The sequence below is a fragment of the Protopterus annectens genome, chromosome 10.part0 (genome assembly GCF_019279795.1).
Source record: "Protopterus annectens isolate FY-2018-M chromosome 10.part0, PAN1.0, whole genome shotgun sequence".
In the NCBI taxonomy this organism is placed as follows: Eukaryota; Metazoa; Chordata; order Ceratodontiformes; family Protopteridae; genus Protopterus; species Protopterus annectens.
The window spans coordinates 819,701,400-819,720,557 of NC_056744.1; the positions used below are offsets into that span (position 1 = coordinate 819,701,400).

Consider the following 19,158-nt stretch of genomic DNA (forward strand, 5'->3'; position numbering starts at 1 on the left):
AGGAATGTGCAAAGATGTGTGGGGGGGGGCATAGGAAAGGGGCATCTGAGAGACCAAATCAAACGACATAATCTATAATTTGGCTTACTAATGGCCGAGAATGCCATAGTTCTATGTTCATATACAACTGCAAACACCACTGCAGTTACCTCTGCATGATTTGGTTACTACTACTGCCCTGACTACCTGTTTGTACAGATCAAGAAGACAGCATGCCAACAGCCTTTCCTGCAACCAACAAACAAAATGAACCCATATAGCAAAAACAAAATGAGGAGTAAACTTTTTCCATATAATTAACTGACAACACCATCAATTCTAAGCTACTGTTTTTGTGATAAATAGGGGAGGACTGAGAAGCACCAGCTATCAGTAGGAAAAGCAGAACAAAAAAGAATGCTCCCTTGCTGTCATTGTACACTTGATTCCACAGAACATGAATAACTTCCATTACGTTTTGGCAGGCTAACGCTGAAGTGACAAAAAGGAGGTTAACTCCATACAACCAATACTATTACTACTACTACTACTACTACTTAGCACAAAAATAATGTAGCAAAAATCAATTTTAAATGCCAGCAGTAGTACAAGATACAGTTAATTTGTTTTATAGACTCTGCATAGTAAACAAGGGAAAGTCAACATTTCAGTTTCATTTAACTAAAAGAACTCATATTAACTGCCTCATCTGTTTGTTTACTGGGGAGGTCTGACTGGACAGAGCTGTCCATTTTCATGGAGGCCCTGGAAGAAAAGCTCCAGAAAGAATTACTAACGTACTATATATAATATATTTACATGAGCATTGTGGTTTACACATGCAGTTATAAAATATAACAGATAACACATGACTGCATAAGATATTTACAGAAGCATAGTGATTTAGACATACTATTAAAAGTATATAGGTAGTAACGTGATTGTGGTTCATACAGTATGCTTAGTAGAGATAATCTTGAAGATGTAATAAAGATAAGAAAAAAACTAAAAATACTAGCCAGTTTGTCAAAGGAAGAGAATCTTTTTCTTCTTCTTTCGTCTTTTTCCCGGTCAGGGGTCGCCACAGCGGATCATCTGTCCGCTCATGATTGGCAGTGGAGTTTTACAGTGTCGAGTTGCCAGCCCGGCACCCAACCTTCCACAGAAGGCACACACTCACACCTAGAGCCAATTTAGAGTGTCCAATCCACCTACTGCATGTCTTTGGGATGTGGGAGGAAACCGGAGCACCTGGAGGAAACCCACGCGACCACAGCGAGAACATGCAGACTCTGCACAGAAGGCACCCCAGCTTAGAATCGAACCGGAGAACCTCTTGCTGTGAGGCGGCAATGCTAACCGCTGCACCACCGTGGCTGCCCATACGTCAAAGGAAGAGAATATATACATATATTATGCATATATGTGTATATACATATATATATATATATATATATATATATATATATATATAAAATCTGTTGAACAAAACACATATTAACTACCTTATCTGGTTCAGATTTGGTAGTAAAGATCAGTTAAGTAAAAGCTGCATAAAGATTAGCTAAACCAAAGCTGCATTCATGGAATTTATCACATTCAACTTATCACACTAACATAAGCTCTCATCCAGAGGAGTTCTTTGTTATTAGTCGCATAAATCTAATCAGGGCAACAAGCTACCATTTCATTTACACTACTTGAAAGCTTCAGTGAAAGTTTTACTGGTTTGGCTACCTTGATCTTTTATGTAGTGCAGTTCAGTGAGCCAAAGGACTTCAAAGATGAGTTCACCATCTTCTCACATACCTACAGTCCATGCCTTCCACAGGGCTGATTAAGCTTTTAGGTTTACAAATATATACTAGGCTAATGACTAGTAGTTAATTCGTAAGTCTAGCTGCACAACCTAACCCAACTGCGTCCCCTTGTAACATGCGCATCTTAATGAAGGGAAAGTTGTTTGTTAGGAGGGATATGTTAGTTAGGATGTTGCTAAAAAGTTATGTGGGGAAGGTATGTTAGTCAGGGAAAGTTTTCTGTCAGGCTCTGTCTACAAGAGACATGACGGCCAGCCCAGAAAGGAATTTAGGATTTCCCATACAATGGACAAGGTTACCTTTGAATTGCGTTCGGGGCAGATTCTGTTTCACATGGATGGGGAGCATTTGAGACACATATCTCTCATCGGCATGTTCTATTTATGTCGCAAGCAAAATTGAAATCCTCAGATCTAGTGTTTCTGGTGCTGCTCATTTCACAGATGTTCAAAAGTTCCATCAGGACTGGATCTAAGAATGCCTTATATGTCAAGCACAGATCACTTCTCAACAATCTGTTGGAGACTGCATATAGAGACAGGACTCTAAGATGATCTGCATATGACAATCTATTAAAAACCTGGACTCACTCGATGAGGAACCTCTGTGGGCATTTCAACTGTTGCATAAGCCTTCTCAATAACTTAGCAAAGGGGCACTGTACTAACTAATGGGTCTGATAAGGGCTGAGTAGAGTGGTACTATTATAACTTCCTTGTACCTGAATGCCATTCTTACTGCCTTGACTATATGTTGGCCAAAGGCCAAATTACCGTCTACATATATTCTCAGATGTCTCAGGTCAACTCTTAGGGGCATCGTATCAATGGAGTGGTTTGCCTGTGTGGATGTTTTTCAAAAGGCACTATAATGCACTTCTTTGTATTGAGTTTTAATCTGTGCTTATGGCAACCAGTCATTTGTCTGCATTAGACCTTCTTGCAGGAAGCTGTTCGTCATGGAAAGAATTTTTGATAGCTCCCAATTTGCAGTCATCTGTGAACATGGTCAGCCAGAGGCCTGTGACATTAGCTTTGACCTCCAAGAAGGAGATGTCAAACAGAAGTGGTTCCAGCATGGAGCCCTGTGGTACTCCAGTTGTGACCTGCCTCTTGGTGAAAGTATTCTTACCAATCCTGTCTTTTTGGGTTTTATCTGTGAGCCAGCTGGAAATCTAGCAAGTTATATAGGGATTTATGCCTAGCTTGGTGAGTTTGTTCATACTATCCGAGTGGTGTATTGTATTGAATGCCTTGGGCCAGGTCTAGGTAGGCAGTATGAACCATTTTACCTTCATCCAGTGCCCTGATTACCTGCTCAAAGGAGTCTACCAGGTTAAGTAGGCATGACCTTCCATTGACAAAACCAAAGTGGGTTGGGTTCAGTGTCTGTAGGTTGCCAATGTTTTTGTTGACCATTTCCATGACAGTTTGCTTTCTTGATTAAAATGTCATAGGCAGTGCCTTCATCTTTAAACAAATGTGTAACTGAGGTGATAGTGGTATGTCCCACTAAGCTTAAAAGCACTATGCCTTTCATGCCCTTCTCCTTAAGCCCTGATAAGTGGCCAGTAAGTTCTATATATAGATGAAGGCAGAAGAATAACCCCAAGTCAAGTCTAATAACAGCATACATAACTGGAAATTACTCTCATGTCGTGGAAAGCATCCTTCTACAACAGACTTTTGACAATGTCTGAATGTACCTTAACAGCAGCAAGATAGAAGGTCATAATGCCACATGAGTGTATATCTGAGTCTGCACACAAACACATGCTCTGAAAGTATGTGGATTCAGGCAACAGCTGAACAACTCCAGAAATGCAATATGGAAATATGTTGTCCTTTTCTGTTCCTTTTGACAATTCCTAAATTCTAAAAAATTCCTCTCCTGGCTCTGTGGCATTGAATGGCTATAAATGCTTACTAAGACAAAGTATGGCTTCTGGTGAGCAACGTTCTGCACTGTTTCAGTGCTTTCTAAGTCTTACTTTATCTCAAATGCTTCTAGGTCACTGTATCTGGCTTTACATCCTATAGAACAGCAATGGCTGCTTGCAAATCTGAAGGTAGAGTACGCGATAATAAGGCACACTGCCTGCTACTGTGCTGTCCCCCTCTCTGCAGTCTTGGAATACATCTTCATTTGGCATGTATTTAAGTACATATATGTTTATTAATGAATACATTCAGGAATTCTACAGGATGCTATACTTAAGGATGCATGTAAGAATCCGCGACAATGGGAATGCAAGGACGAAACACCTCTACATGATGCATTGTTACCTTTTTTTTTTTTTTTTGTGGGATGAACAAGGAATGACACTAGTGTTAACTGTAGGTTTGTGTTGAGCTGCTTTTGTACAACTTAGCATAAAGCTAATTTGTTCAACTATTAGATCTGCTATGAGTAGTATTTTCAATTGTGTGGTTGTAATTGTGTTGTGATCACTTGGCTTTTGATGACGTTATGAATCTCTTTCAGGAGGCCCCAGTGAACATTCATATTAGAAAAAAATGTCTCTACGGTATGCATAATTAATGATTTTTCTTTTTTTTTTTTTTTTTTGTAATGGAGACCAGATCTAAAGAACCCAGCTCATTTCAGGAAGGCCAATCCAGGAAGTGAAGTCATGCAATAATTTTAGCAAGCTATGAGATAATGAACCTACAATTTGAGAAAGGAAAGTGCCGCTTTGATCATGTACTAGACATCAGAACAAACAGCAAGGACAGTGTCTGCAAGGGAGAAATCCTACCAACCTACACAAAATTTATGCTGTAAGCGATAAACGACTTCAGTGTGACAATTGGAGACAAAAAATACCACAAAAAAAGGAGGGTTTGTGCAGAACTGTGCTCTTGCGATTTAGAAAGGCAAGCAAAGAAAAAGCAACAATCCAAAGGAGACATACTTTTGATAGAGCTTGAAAGATTTACTTGTCCCTGGATTTCTGTGGGAATTTATAGTACAATACCATTATATTTTCACTAACAAAACTGCATTTAGTGATGAAAATGTACAGAATGCAGTTCCTGTATTTTCTGTAGAGCAGGAACTGGGCTTCTGCATTTAACTTTCACTGCTCCTGCAGTTAGAATTCTTAAATTAGCAACTTACTAGCACGTTCTAGGTCTGACATCCTAAATCAAGACATTTCATCACACTGACTCATATATGTTGTTATAATAAAGTCATCATATATTTGAGAAATATGGAACATAATTTTTCAGTGTGTGGAATTCCATTTTGGATTTTTATCTCCTTTCATACAATTTCCTGCATTTCACCCCAACTACTAGTGTGAGTGAAATTCACTGCACATGGTTTGGGTACCTAGGAGAGTTTTCCTGCAGAAGTTACATTACTGTAGAATCTATACTGATACCAGAAAATAATGAGCTGATATTGAACCTAAAGGCGTCACAAGTAATGGCACTGTTACCGTAGCAACATCATCACAATCAGAAGCATAAGGAGGCAAGGAAGTAAACAGCTAGAACTGAGTAAAAATCAAAACAAGCTGCAACAAAATATGGAAATGGAAATCAACAGTACATCCCAACTTCAACAGAAAGATCCAGAATAACTATTATCAGATCTACCCACTAAGGCACATACCTGGAAGAGCAAAGTTACAGAAAGCCAATGACTGAGATCCAATGTATTTGAAGGTCATGTTTAAGACGGCAAAACTAACTTTTACACAAAAAAATGTCTGCACGCACCCTTGTCCATCCATCCGAACATTTTTTTTTATTTTTTTGTAAAAATAAAGTTGGTGTTTCAAATCAGCTGTTAAGACAAAATAATTTTAAAAAAGCTTCTGAAAAAAGAAGTCTAATGTACTCCTGACATGTTTACAGCATGAATATTAACTTGTATTAACTTGCTGGCAGGAGACATGTATGAACTTAGAGGTCCAAGCCTAATTACTGTATATTAAAGTGACTGCATACTTGAGAAATAATATAACAGGCTGGCAAATAAATAATTTAACAGAAAGCTTTTTTCCAAACTGTTAATTTAACAACCCATTTCTACCCCCAGACACACACTAATAAAGACACATGCACTCAGATGTATAGTCTCTTTCTTGAATCTGTACACTTCACATGTTTGACTGTGATCAAATGAATATATACATAAATATTAGCCACATGACATATTTGGCTTGATGAAGTCATACACACAGAGTGCAACTGACTACAGCCTCCTCTTGATTGTGCACTCACAAATACCACACACACATACAAGCACAATATTTTAACTTACAGTATTCAAGCTTTATTGAATAACAAAATATACACCATATTACAGACTGGAGCTGGCTGCCAGTGACAGTTGAATGGAATCACAGAGACACAGCACAACATATTACTTGATTTTAAAATGTATTTGTTTAAAAAAACGGACTTTGCTCTGTCCAAGTTGGTCCACAAGAATGAGTACTGATTTCTTTCACTTGACTGTCTGCCTCAGTCACCTGATGCGGCCTGGACCAATGGGAAATCGCTGCTTGCTGCTTTGGCCAGTAACCCAACCAAACCCCACTGAAGCATCCTTCTGACTTCTCCAAACCATGACATAATTTATAATTATCTTATTCTCACTACAGTCTACGTTTAGGTGCTAGGCTATTCTGAAAACAGTCCATGTCAGTGAGCCAACAAAAATGAAACACATGGAGTCCCAAAATGGGAAAGTAAACTACTGTTTAAGTAAAGATTAACAAAATACAAAAACTAAAACAATTTAAAGAGTTTTCTCATTTGGAGATGCTGCAGCCTAACAGCCGGGGACCACAAGATGCACCTGCTGCTATACCAGGGGAACAGAAAAAAAAAACATCAGCTGTGTTTTTGTACAGGCAACACCAACTGCCATACTGACAGTAAGCCAGGTAAACATATTCAAATATTTTCAACATATCTATTACAGCGCTATGTGTACTTATACTAAATTCAACTAAATGAGATTTCAGGCAATGCACAGTCAACTAAATGAAGTACCAGCCATTTAGTTTTGCTGGTTTGAGATTCAATCAACTGCCATTATAACAAACAAGAAAATCTGCTTTATACAAAAATCTCAGGAGGGAGTAGAATGAAGTTTTTTCTTATTCATTTTTTAAACTCCCATACCAGCGACAGTATAGGTGAAGCTACCACCACCTCTTCTGATACCAGAGGCATCCCACATGATGTCTGTGACAATTTAGGCAAAGACTGCTGTAATTCTGCCATCTCATGTATTACATTAAACTTTGCCATTGTGAATGCTTTCAAATCAAAGGCTTGAATAAACCTGTCTGGGAGCACTGTAGAAGATAATAACCGAGACAACCTCAATGTTGCAGCCCCAGACATGCAACAGACTGTGGGAAATAGATGTTTTGGATCACACACACATGCTCAGACAGCTTGTGTAGTTGCAGTATTAAAACCAGGAAACAGGAAGGAACAAAACCAACCAATAAGACAATGCCTCACAGAAGCAAAGACAACTGAGGCCACATGAAGCAATGGAAAGAAGCAGCTGACTTCTGACTTCATATGTAGTTGTGATCACAGTAGACAAACCCATTTTTGACAATACAGTGACTAGTTTCAGAGGATGGTACCAAAGAATGTGTAGCTGCTTCCTTAACCTAACTGCTTCCATTTTCTAGCACTGCTGTGTTTTCAGTTGATTTCTTCCTTTGTGTTTCCATGCTGTATTCAAGGCATACCTCTCAAGCTGGAAAAATCAAAAATCTGGGCAATAGCCCATGAAAAATTGGTACAAATCTGTATGCTGATTAACATAACATTTGCATACATAATTATGTAACCCTGCCCACTCCGATGGAATTGTGGGATACCAACTTTCAAATGCAAACTGAAGAATAGACAACCAAAATATGGCCCCTGCCCAGCCCAGGCCCAGACCCTGTAGTAAATGGTAACCATTTTTTTTTAAATGTGTGACAATGATGTTCACTGGGAAGGGAGAAGATGATGAACCTTCCAATTTTATTTTTGGTGACTTACACTATGTGGATTTTGTGATAAAAGCAGGGCATTTAATGGTACAGAATATTCTATTCTTAGCAAAAGAATATAATAGTTTGCTGCTAGAACCTCCAAAAGTCATTCTCCATGGCCTACTGATCAGTAGCGTAGCTTGAGTCTGTGCCGCCCGGGGCTGTCTTTGAGTTTGCCGCCCTTCTCCCCTCACAAAATCATGGCCAAATGGGGCCCCCGATACACACACCCCCATCCAGCTATTCTAATATCCCATTACTTTGCTATTTCTCCCCATTTACCATAAACACTGTAATGTGAGTACTGCTTTACTTCTATACTCGCAGGACTGTAATCTCCACACAAAAATAACAAACTGGAGAGAGACAATAGTACATTAAAATGCAGCAAAAAAAAAGCATGTACAGAAGTACATCAGACAAAACTCATAACAGCATGCAATGCGTAAACAGAAGCACCTCAGACAAAAGTAGTAACATCATATGACAGAAATGTCTACCAAAATGTAAACATTACAGCATTACTCTCATCTCCTTCACAGACTGTATTAATTCTAACCGTTATAACAATACCCTTTCCTCCTCTGTCTTTATTGATTTATCTAAGGCTTTTGATATGGTTAATCACCAGCTCCTTATTGAAATACTTAAAACTCTTTCTCTTGATTCTCTAGCATTACAATGGTTTAAATCCTACTTAGACAATAGACAACAAGCAGTACTATGGGAAGGTAACCTATCCTCTCTCCTCCATATTTCCCTTGGTGTCCCCCAAGGCTCCATCTTAGGCCCACTGTTATTTTCCATTTTCATTAATGACCTCCACCTAGCAATCCCACATACCACCTGCATTCAGTATGCAGATGATTCCACTATTATTTGCTCAGCAAATAACCCTGCCGAGCTACAATCTCTTACAGAAAATGCATTTAACACAGTGGAACAATGGTTTTTAAACCGTTGCCTTTTACTTAACCCAAAAAAAACCAAACTCCTACTTTTTACTCCTACTCGTAGGACTGCCCCTCTTCACTTTACTCTTACATCCAACAATGGGACTCTCATATCTCCTGACGTAACCACCAGACTTCTTGGAATTACTATAGACAATAATCTAAACTTTGACACTCATACTAACATCACTATAAAAACAGTAAATAATAAACTGGGATCCCTTTACAGAATCAAACCCTTCCTCACTCCTTCAACCAAAATCGCTATAGCTAGAACTCATTTAATCACTACCTTACTCTATGCCTCACCCATATACACCAATCTCTCAAAACATAATCTAAACAAACTTGCTACTGCCTATCACTCCATTGCTAGATTTGCCACAGGTTCTCCTTTTCGTACTCATCATTGCAACAACCTAAAACAACTAGGATGGCTTGAATTTCAAAACCAGATACTATCTCAACAACTCACTATTATACATAAGAGCTTGTACTACCCCACCTATACACCTATACTGACTACCCTCATCACCCCTTATAACAATCTCAAGAACCTACGCTCCTCAAATAAGCCACTTATTACTATTAACAAATCCAAGAACTCACCTGGAGATTCTCTGTTCTCTAACTCCGTAGGCAAACACTGGAACAAACTTCCCTCTGAACTCCTAGCTCTAACCTCCACAAGACTCTTTAAACTAAGAATAAAACAATTTCTCAGTTCTCACTGGCTTTGCCCTTGTACTAACCCTGACTAAATATCTTCTCTGCTCCTAGCAAGAATATATTCCACCACTTTACATGCTCTTGCTGCCTCTTAGATACCTTTATCTCACTATATCATATGATACATTTCTATAATTTATTAACAGTATATACTTTCTGTTATCCTGCTTCCAAATGAAAACTACTAATTTGTTCCTATTCCTATTGCATTGCATATCACCTCAGCACAACCTTGGTATCCTTGTTATGTCAACTGAACCTAAACAGTATGTCTGTATTCTGCTTAATTATTATTATAGTTCTTTTAATTTTAAACAATTTATTACAGTCATATATTGTGTATGTAAATGGCTGTAACTGTTTAGAGCTATTTTACTACTGTTATTCTGCTTTGAACTTATTATTTTTTACTGTAAAAAGTTTGCTGTGCTGGAGCTTTTCTCCCCGGGCCTCTACTGAAAATGGATCTTATTCCAGTTAGACTAGCCCGGTCAACAAATGTAAAATAAAATAAATAAAAAATAAATTACAGAGTAAAGGAAGGTTCACGTAATAACTAACCCTATTTAGAAATAAATAAAGCCAAGTATTGTAGGCAACAGAGATGTAAAATGTGTAAACAGATGAGTATATTACCAGGAAACATAAATGAATACATTGTTCCACAAAGTTTGAAGTACTCACTTGTAACTAACAAAGACTTTAGAACCTGAAACACTAAATAGAATAAACTGCAACATTCAGAACCATCAGTTTTCCAGCAAAATAAATAACCTATTATACCATGACCCCCCCATTAATATTACAAAATGTGCAGGCTGATTGGTCAGCGTGCACATTGTAAATCGACTTATACTTATGGAAAAAGGTCCGGTCGCCCGGACTTTTTCCATTAGTATAAGTCTTTTTTAAAACACTGTCTCGCTATGTTAAAGGAGTTTAACATAGCGAGACAGGTTTTAAAAAAGCAACGGAGATCTCCGTTGCTTATTTTAAAGCTGTCTCGCTATGATAAACCCATTTAACATAGCAAAACAGTTTGTAAAAAGCAACGGAGATCTTGCATTCTCCGTTGCTTTTTTTTTTAAACCTGTCTCGCTATGTTAAATGGGTTTAACATAGTGAGACTGCTTTAAAATAAGAAACGGAGATCTCCGTTGCTTATTTTCAAGCCGTCTCACTATGTTAAACCCATTTAACATAGCAAAACAGTTTGTAAAAAGCAACGGAGATCCTGCTTTCTCCGTTGCTTTTTTCAAAACTGTCTCGCTATGTTAAACCCATTTAACATAGCGAGACAGCTTTAAAATAAGCAACGGAGATTCTCCGTTGCTTTTTTTAAAGCTGTCTCGCTATGTTAAACCCATTTAACATAGCGAAACAGTAAAAAACAACGGAGATCTTGCTTTCTCCATTGCTTTTGCCCACAGCTCTGATGTACTGCAGAGGCATACGCATGCGCAGTACATCAGAACTGCCGCAGAATACCAGACAGCTACGGAAGAGCAGCAAGGAGGCATTATACAATGCCATTATTTAAGAAAAGTAATTATTTTTCTTAAATAATGTCATTGTATAATAGCAATAACCCACTTCTGGGTGTGGGTAATGCTGGATTTACCCAGGGTTGGCTTTGTTTGGCCACTTGGGCTTCGCCCTCGTGACCAAACCACGCCAACCATGGGTAAATCCAGCATTACCCACACCCAGGCATGGGTTACTGCTATATTCTACCATACTCCCATTCTTCAACTTACTTTTACTACTTATGATTTAATAATGACTAGCATTTAATTTATTCCATGTTTGCCTGAATCATCGGATCATAACAGCAGCAGAACTGTTCCAAAACAGTATGCCTGCAAAAAAGATAATTAATTTAATACAGGTTTCAGCAGCATTTAGGAATATCACAAGTAACCAGCATGTTTAAAACTGTTGTAAATTTTAACAAAAAACAAGGCTACACCATCAACTTTCAAATAAGTCAAATGCAATTGATTATCCAATTAATAGTAAGCATGGGTGAAGCACACACCTAGAAAACTGGAACAGTCTGAGCCACTTAAAAATAAATAAAGCCAAGTATTGTAGGCAACAGAGATTTAAAATGTATAAACAGATGAGCATATTACCAGGAAACATAAGTAAAATACAAGTAAAACAGCTCAGATGGCTTAGGGGTACATTACATACTTAATGAAATATCATTATCAGTAAGATACTTTTTGTCACCTTACAGACATCTAGATGAGCCACCCATCCCTCTTATATATGTATAACAGCACTCAAATCATTAAATCTGCCAAAACATTTAATCAATTAAGATATAAATCACATGACAAAAATCCAGCTTTCTCTGTCCTTTCTAGCTTGACACAATTTACAAGAAAGACAGACGAAGAGTTACTTGAAACGTGATGAGTAACAGGTAAAAACATCAGTGAGATTGACATTCCCATTTTTTAAGTGCTGCTCTGTTCCAATATCATGCCCACATCTGAAGCAAAACTAACTTTCACACCAAAGAAGTAAACAAGCAACCAAGGGCAGAAATTATTAACTGACAATGTTTTCCTTCTGCAGCAAGACAGGCCCTGTCAGCTGCTATGTTCCAAAAACAGCACCCACTTTAATAAACTCACTCGATCAGCGTGGTTAAGCAGACTAAAGGTACCAATGAATGTTTAGCTTTAAACAACTACTAAACACAGAATGAAAATGTTAACTTGGGAGGTGTTAAAAATTCTACTTTTCAGACAGTCATCAAGCAGGTCCCACATGGATCAGTTGTTTACAAGCAAGAAATAGGAGGAGGAGGAGGAATATTCTCTTAAAACCCTATCCAAACAAGTAACAAACTGAACTTTATTACAAAATACATGTATGACTTAAGTGCACCTCCCTATTAAGAGATGGTTCACAGCAAGGATGCCCCCCCACCAAAAAACACAGATATATAGACACCTGACTCTGTGCAATGAAGAACAGAAAGCTCTCCTCCCTAGTCTAGAGCCCCCACACCCGGCTTGCCACCGCCGTCTCGTTCAGCCTGCGATACGAGTCCTGTGCCTGGTAATCCTCAAGAGAAACCGCAAGTCCACCAGTACCACGCCTCTGCTTAAAGTTACAGGAAATCCAAGTACCACACAAGCAGCAAGCAAGCCTCCAAGGTAGCAGTAACCATTCTTTGGGAAATAACACACTCCAAACCAGCCTGCTAATCCGAAGCAACAACTCCTGCAGCCGTTATATTTTAAAAGAAGCTAGCACAGTTTCTCCTGCCCTAAATAAGTAAAAAGTTTTGCCTGCAGCCATTACATAAATAAAAGATTATCCTGCCTGCTGCAAGCTCTTACATAAGTAAAAGATGCTGCTGCTGTTTCTCCCGCAGCCATTACGTTTAAATAAGTAAAGTTTCTCCTGCACTTATCTAAAGACATTGTACATAAAAAGTTTGTCCTGCAGTAAGTAAAAGAAGCAATAAGTACATCAATTAAGTAAAAGAAGCTTAGCTAGCAAAGTAAAAGAAGCTCCGACTGGTGAGTGACTGCCGTTTGCCCATATAGGTTTACATTTACATTTAAGGTTTCTCCTGTCCTAAATAAGTAAAAAGTTTTGCCTGCAGCCGTTACATAAGTAAAATATTCTCCTGCCTGCAACAAGCCCTTACATAAGTAAAAGATGTTGCCGCCAATAAGTGCATCAGTTAAGAAAAAGAAGCTGTGACTGTCATTTGTGCACATAGGTTTACATTTTACATTTACAATTACATTTTCTTACCCCTGAGGAGTAGGAACCGAGCCGGGGAAGAAAGATGTGTTCGCCATTGACAGACTCGTCCGCAGAAGCTGACGTCATCACACCCACCCTGCACATGATGACGTTAGGAGTTAAAAAAAAAAAAAACACAAGAAATTCAGAAATTAAAGGGGCCATGCGGGAATTCATGGCACCCCAATATTTTGCCCTCAAAACCGGGATTTACCAAGGAATCCGGTACGGTTGAGAGGTATGATTCAAGGGTAAAAGAAAACTTAGTCTCCTTTTTCTCAGTATGAGAACGTTTTTGCAACTTTCTGTAACTTTAAGTTAACCAAAAACTCAAAGCAATTAATCTCAATTTAGTGGTTTTGTAAAACATTAAGAAATGTTGGCAAGCATCAGTACTATGGTCTGGGCTCCACAAAAAACATCATACATTTTGTCTCAGTAATGTGGCAGATGTCAGTTACAATGATAAAAACAATGTCTTTTGGCTTTTCCCATTTAGGGTCGCCACTGCAGACTGATTGGCAGTAGAGTTTTTATGGTGTCAAGTTGCCAGCCTGGTGCCCAACCTTCACAGAAGGCACACACTCTCACACTCTCGGACCTACCTGCATGTCTTTAAAACTCACTCGACCACAGGGAGGATATGCAGACTCCATAAAGAAGGTGCTCCTGCCGAGAATCAATCCGGAGAACTTCTTGCTGTAAAATCAATGGCCTAATGACTAAATATGTAGTCACAGAAATAACACATAGCCAAATGATTAATGGACTTGAAGAAGCAAGAAGAACTAATGTAGGTGCAGGCTAACACCACTTAACTCATTACATCCAAGTGAAGCCTCCAGGTGCATCTGCAGTTAATACCTACTGATGCCTCTAGGTGTCAAATATTACTTGTTCAGATCTGCAACAATAATTCCAAAACCATACTATATGTACAAGGTTTTAAAATATTTCATCTTAAAGCTTACACAATGGCAAACTCAACTGCATTAATATTTGACCTCTGTCTAGTGCAGGTAAATAGATATCAACTGTTGCTATTTATGATAATAATTTATATAGATATAATTTTCACATTTTTCTAAATATCTCAACAACCAAGTAACACAGACAGAACTCCGTAGCCTCATATGAAAGCACTCAGTTAGATGAATAAAATGCTGCTGACAGTATGTGTAACTTGAGTAGTTTTTGAGATATTGTAAGTTGTTTACAAAATATTACAAATGTAACAGTTACTGTGTTTACTGTGACTTATAAAATTTGGTTTAAGACCTAGAACCTAAAGAATACATCCACTATAAAAATGGTTTGTGCTGAAGAGATTGCCATTCATATTTCCTTCATAAACCCTACAGTTCCAGAGATATGAACATTTGTTTGAAATGTGAGGACATAATTTCTTTCAAAAAGGCTTAGGCTCCTCCCATTGGAAGTTACAGTACAAACTTCCTGAGCCCCATTGGACTGAATGAGTTAAAGGGGCGCCTCATGCCACCGCACACCAGTACCAATACTGGGACAAAACTAGCACTGGCATTTGCTAGGGTACAGAAAACCTACAGAAAATGAACCAGAAAAGATTCACTAGTGAGTAAACTCAACTGTTATTAGTGGATACAATGACCCTTCTCCAATGTAAGAGCAGGAGAGACATGGATCAGTTGCCTTCACTACTAAAAGAATGTGGCCATATTTTTTTTCTTTACAAGGAAACGTTATCCATCATGTTGGGGAAAAATGTCCAGTTCTAGATTCTAACATTTTCCAGTAAAGGTATGCATGTATACCAAGGTTGATAGTAATATGCTAGAAGTTGGGTGAAAAAAAAAAATCATGGGAATGTTCTAGAGCATCCCCAAAGGAGGTGTGTCAAAAACTGAAGGTCTTTCTGCTAGCATCTGCCGAGTGTGTTCCCACTGCATATTAGTAAAATGTAACTGCTCTCCTTGGAAATTTAAAGAATGTAAGCACCCTAGGAGAAAAATATACACTACTGTATCTTGAAGAATTCCCTCTTCTCAGGAGTACAGTGATCTTCTAGTAAGTATGTACAAAAACAGCACTGTGAGGGAATGCAGTTTCCCAAGGCAGAGCCTCCCTGCAAAAAAACATTAAAACCAAGGTTCATCCTTTGATATTACTTTAAGAGACTTGAACTTCATTTCTTGTGTTACTGGGATTTGCAATATCCAGTCTCAAAATTTCAGAAGTCCTCATGCAACAGATATTTCAATTAAGGTTTCTTCATGAACAAGACCATGTGGAACCCTGCACAAACTGATGGTGAAGCTATTTTAACACAGGCAATCCCAAATCATCCTCGTTAGCCTTCTTCTGTACTCATATGAAAAATATCAACATGCGTGTGTATTTTCCACTGGTGATAAGTGCAAAGGCAGAATTATAGAAAATTTGCAAAGTTAAGAAACTTGAGAAAACCAAAGCAGCAAAAATCAAATCAAATAAGACTGTGATCTCTGTAAATGATTCTCCACACAATATGAAACAACACACCAGGATGCTTTCCTTCATACCATCCCTTTCATAGGACTCACGGACTACTCACACTAGCATAATAATGACACTATGTGTGTAAAGCATCGTTCTGTAAACGTCTACAAAACTGAATTCCCTTTATATAATTACTGATTAAATAAACAACATGGACCTGCAATTTTTTACATAAAAAATAATCGGTATCAAAGTAAGCTTTCAACCTTTTTGAAAGGAATGCATCACAATTCTCACTCCAAATGAATTTTTATGTGAAGTACACTCATAGCTGATGGTTTCTTAAATATCTTGTTTTATTTTCTACTGAAAAGGTTTTAATCAGGCCATCTTTTCATAATCAACTGGATCAGTTTTGTTAAGCATAAAAAAACAAAGAAAAAAAACATTTCTTAACAATAAGCAAATATTGTGTACACCACTACAAGATAACATACCTGAAATAACATGGTTCTGTTTTTGTCAGAATCCGATGGCTGCACATGACTTGGTGCACTAGCATGCCGTCGACGAGACTGGCCTTTTAAACTTGCATCAGATAGTTTCTTTTGCATCCCTGAAGCAACACTATTGCATCTGATACGAAACTCTTGCTGGTCATCAAAGCCAGAGTCTTCTAGAATGCTCTCAGGGAAAGCACTGCGATTAAAACCAATACTGCTCTGACTTCCACTGGATGTAAGCAAGTCAGAGCTATCATAACCTAGCTCAAACAATGCATATGAATGTGACTCTGGAGGGCCGGTTTCAGTTAGCAGGGGGTCCAGATTTTCTTCTGTTACGAACTGCTCTTCATTGAGGAGCTTTAGACGCTGGCGCTCAAGTTCATGTTGGGTAAATTTCTCAATACAGTCATCAATAATCGTGGAAGGGGCTTTTTTGTGAGAAACTGTAACCTTGCCACAGTACAGGATTTCAAATTTTTGAGAATTGTAAAATGCATCTTCATTATCTGGCTTTGGTTTAACATCCTCCTTCAGTGCAGCTTTGGAGACCTGTCGGATGCTGCTAATAACATCTGGAACCTAAAACAAGAATAAATGTTCATTAAAAATTGGGTATTACAAGTCAGACCTCAAACGGTGCACCTTTTTAAAGCTCATTCATATGTGCAATCAGCAACAAACTATACACATACAAACTGAAACAAAGCAAAAAGGGAATGAGAAACACTTAAACTGATAAAAAAGCTTTCAAAAGCACTGAATTATTCCTGGCAGAAAAAGTAAACAAATGACTGTTTGCATGATGCCAAACTCTATATACATAGGTGCCTGCAAGGTATATCTAATAGGTTCATAGGTTTATAGGTAAGTACTAGGCTAGCTGCCCTTGCAGGCCATTGGAAGCCTAGACAATTTCCCCTTTGGTGCTTAAATTAATGAATCTCATTGGTGTTACTTTGGCCTTATCCATCCCATGGTCGTTAATTATATACTACCCCTAGTGAGAATAACTGGGATCATATCATAGATACTTTAAGGGGACCCATGCATGGGATAAAGCATTTATGAGCAGTGTCTGTCCATAAGTAGTACAAAGGCCAGTTCATGGATAACATTTCTATTACCGGTCTATAAATCCAAGTTGCCCTTGAATATGAACAGAAATGTCTGTTTCATAGCAGCAGTGTCCTCTGCAATATATAACTGCCCCTTCAAATCATTCCACTGATATTTCAGAAGATGCTTAACTCTCCAGATCGAGTATTCCAGATGCCATTTCATCTGGTGATATGCAGTAGGTCCAATAGTACTGGGTCTGAGAATCGTTTGTATGCCAGACACAGGTCATCTCTTAGCAGTCTGTAGGATACCAAGTATAGTGACAGGGCTCTGAGTTAGTCCATGTAGAACATATTATTTAGGCCTTGTATCCTTTTAGTAAGGTATCTCTGTGTGCATTCCAGATGTTGCATGTATCTGGACAGATACATGCCAGAGGGAGCATTATACACAAACACTGGCCTAATGAGGACTGAGTAAAGGGGGGCAATGACATACCTAGATCAAGACACAATCTCACTGTTTGTAAGCTAAGTAAAATAGAAGAACTTTCTTATAACAATGGGCACGTGTTGGTTGAAAGTTAGTTTCCTGACCACATAAGTTCTCAAATTCAGAACACATGAGTCAACCCTTGGAAGTGTACTGTCAATGTGGTAGTTCCCCACTATAGATAACTTCCCAAAGGATATGATAATGTTTTTTTTTTCTGGGGGTGGGGGGGGGGGATTATCTTTAGTCCGGCTATTTGTTTAGAGCAAACCTTCCAGCAAGATGACCATGTCATTTGAAACAAGTGAGGGGAAACAGAAAATTTACCCCAGGACTGCCCACTGTACTACAAATGGACAGGGGCAGCTCCTAAAAAATGTATCCCATGCATGGGTTCCTTCAAATTATCTATGGTATATTTGAAAAAAAAAATATCTATGGTATGATCCCAGTTACTCTTATTAGTAGTAATATATAACTATTGACCATGGGATGGGTAAGGCCAAGTTATAACCAAATGGGGTAGGTTATTCTGAGCACAAGAAGGGAAACTGACTAGGCTTAAAAAGGTCCACAAGGGCAACTAGACTAGTATTTACCTAGGAACCTACAAACCTATTTAGGGATTCAGTGACTATTCTTAGCTTGCAGTCATCTGCAAACTTAATCAGTCAGAACCCTAAGTATTAGCTTATACTTCAGAGAAGTAGAGGCCAAACAGAAGAGGTCCCAGCACTGAATCCTGGAGATTACACTGGTGACTGGTCTCTCTGTGGAGGTAGCTTTCACTATTTTGATCTCCTGTGTCCCATCTGTGAGACAGCTGGCAATCCAGCAGGTGACACAGGGGTTTATTCCCAGTACATTTAGCTCTTCTGCAATGCCTGAATGGGGAACTGTGCCAAAGATTTTAGCCAGGTAAATGGCAGCAGTGTGCATCATTTTATCTTAATCCATTGCTTTGGGGACCTTTTCAGAAAAGTACACCAGGTTGAGTAAGCATGTCCTTCTCTTCTTGACAAATCCAAACTGGGATGGGTCCAGTGTTTGGAGGTTCCCTATGTCCTTATTGATTAATTCCATGACAAGTCTTTTTATGGCTTTGCATATGAGGCTAGTCAGACTTATGGGTTGTAACTGCTTGGGTTTGTGGAAGATCCTCTCTAATGCAGGGGGATGACTGTAGATGTTCTCCACTTCCTTGGTACAAAACCAGCATGCAGACTGATGTTGAACATAATATGCATTCAGGTGTATTGTCAGGACCCATCAATGCAGTGTTTTAGCTTATGTTAGTGCTTTCAGAACTTGGCCTTGTGTGATAGCTGGAGGACAGCTACTTTCAGGTATATCATGAGGGACAC

The 19,158-nt window shown here is 38.6% G+C and overlaps 1 protein-coding gene across 5 annotated transcripts in view; it reads right to left on the reverse strand.

Moving 5' to 3' along the window:
• Positions 1-19,158, reverse strand: part of TBC1D4 (TBC1 domain family member 4) — a 2,350,609-nt gene that overhangs the window by 1,357,807 nt on the left and 973,644 nt on the right. For all 5 annotated transcript variants that reach the window (XM_044085628.1, XM_044085627.1, XM_044085626.1 and 2 more), the window contains exon 2: positions 16,235-16,822. In XM_044085628.1, the coding sequence (XP_043941563.1) occupies positions 16,235-16,822 (588 nt within the window). The remainder of the gene's footprint in view (positions 1-16,234; positions 16,823-19,158) is intronic.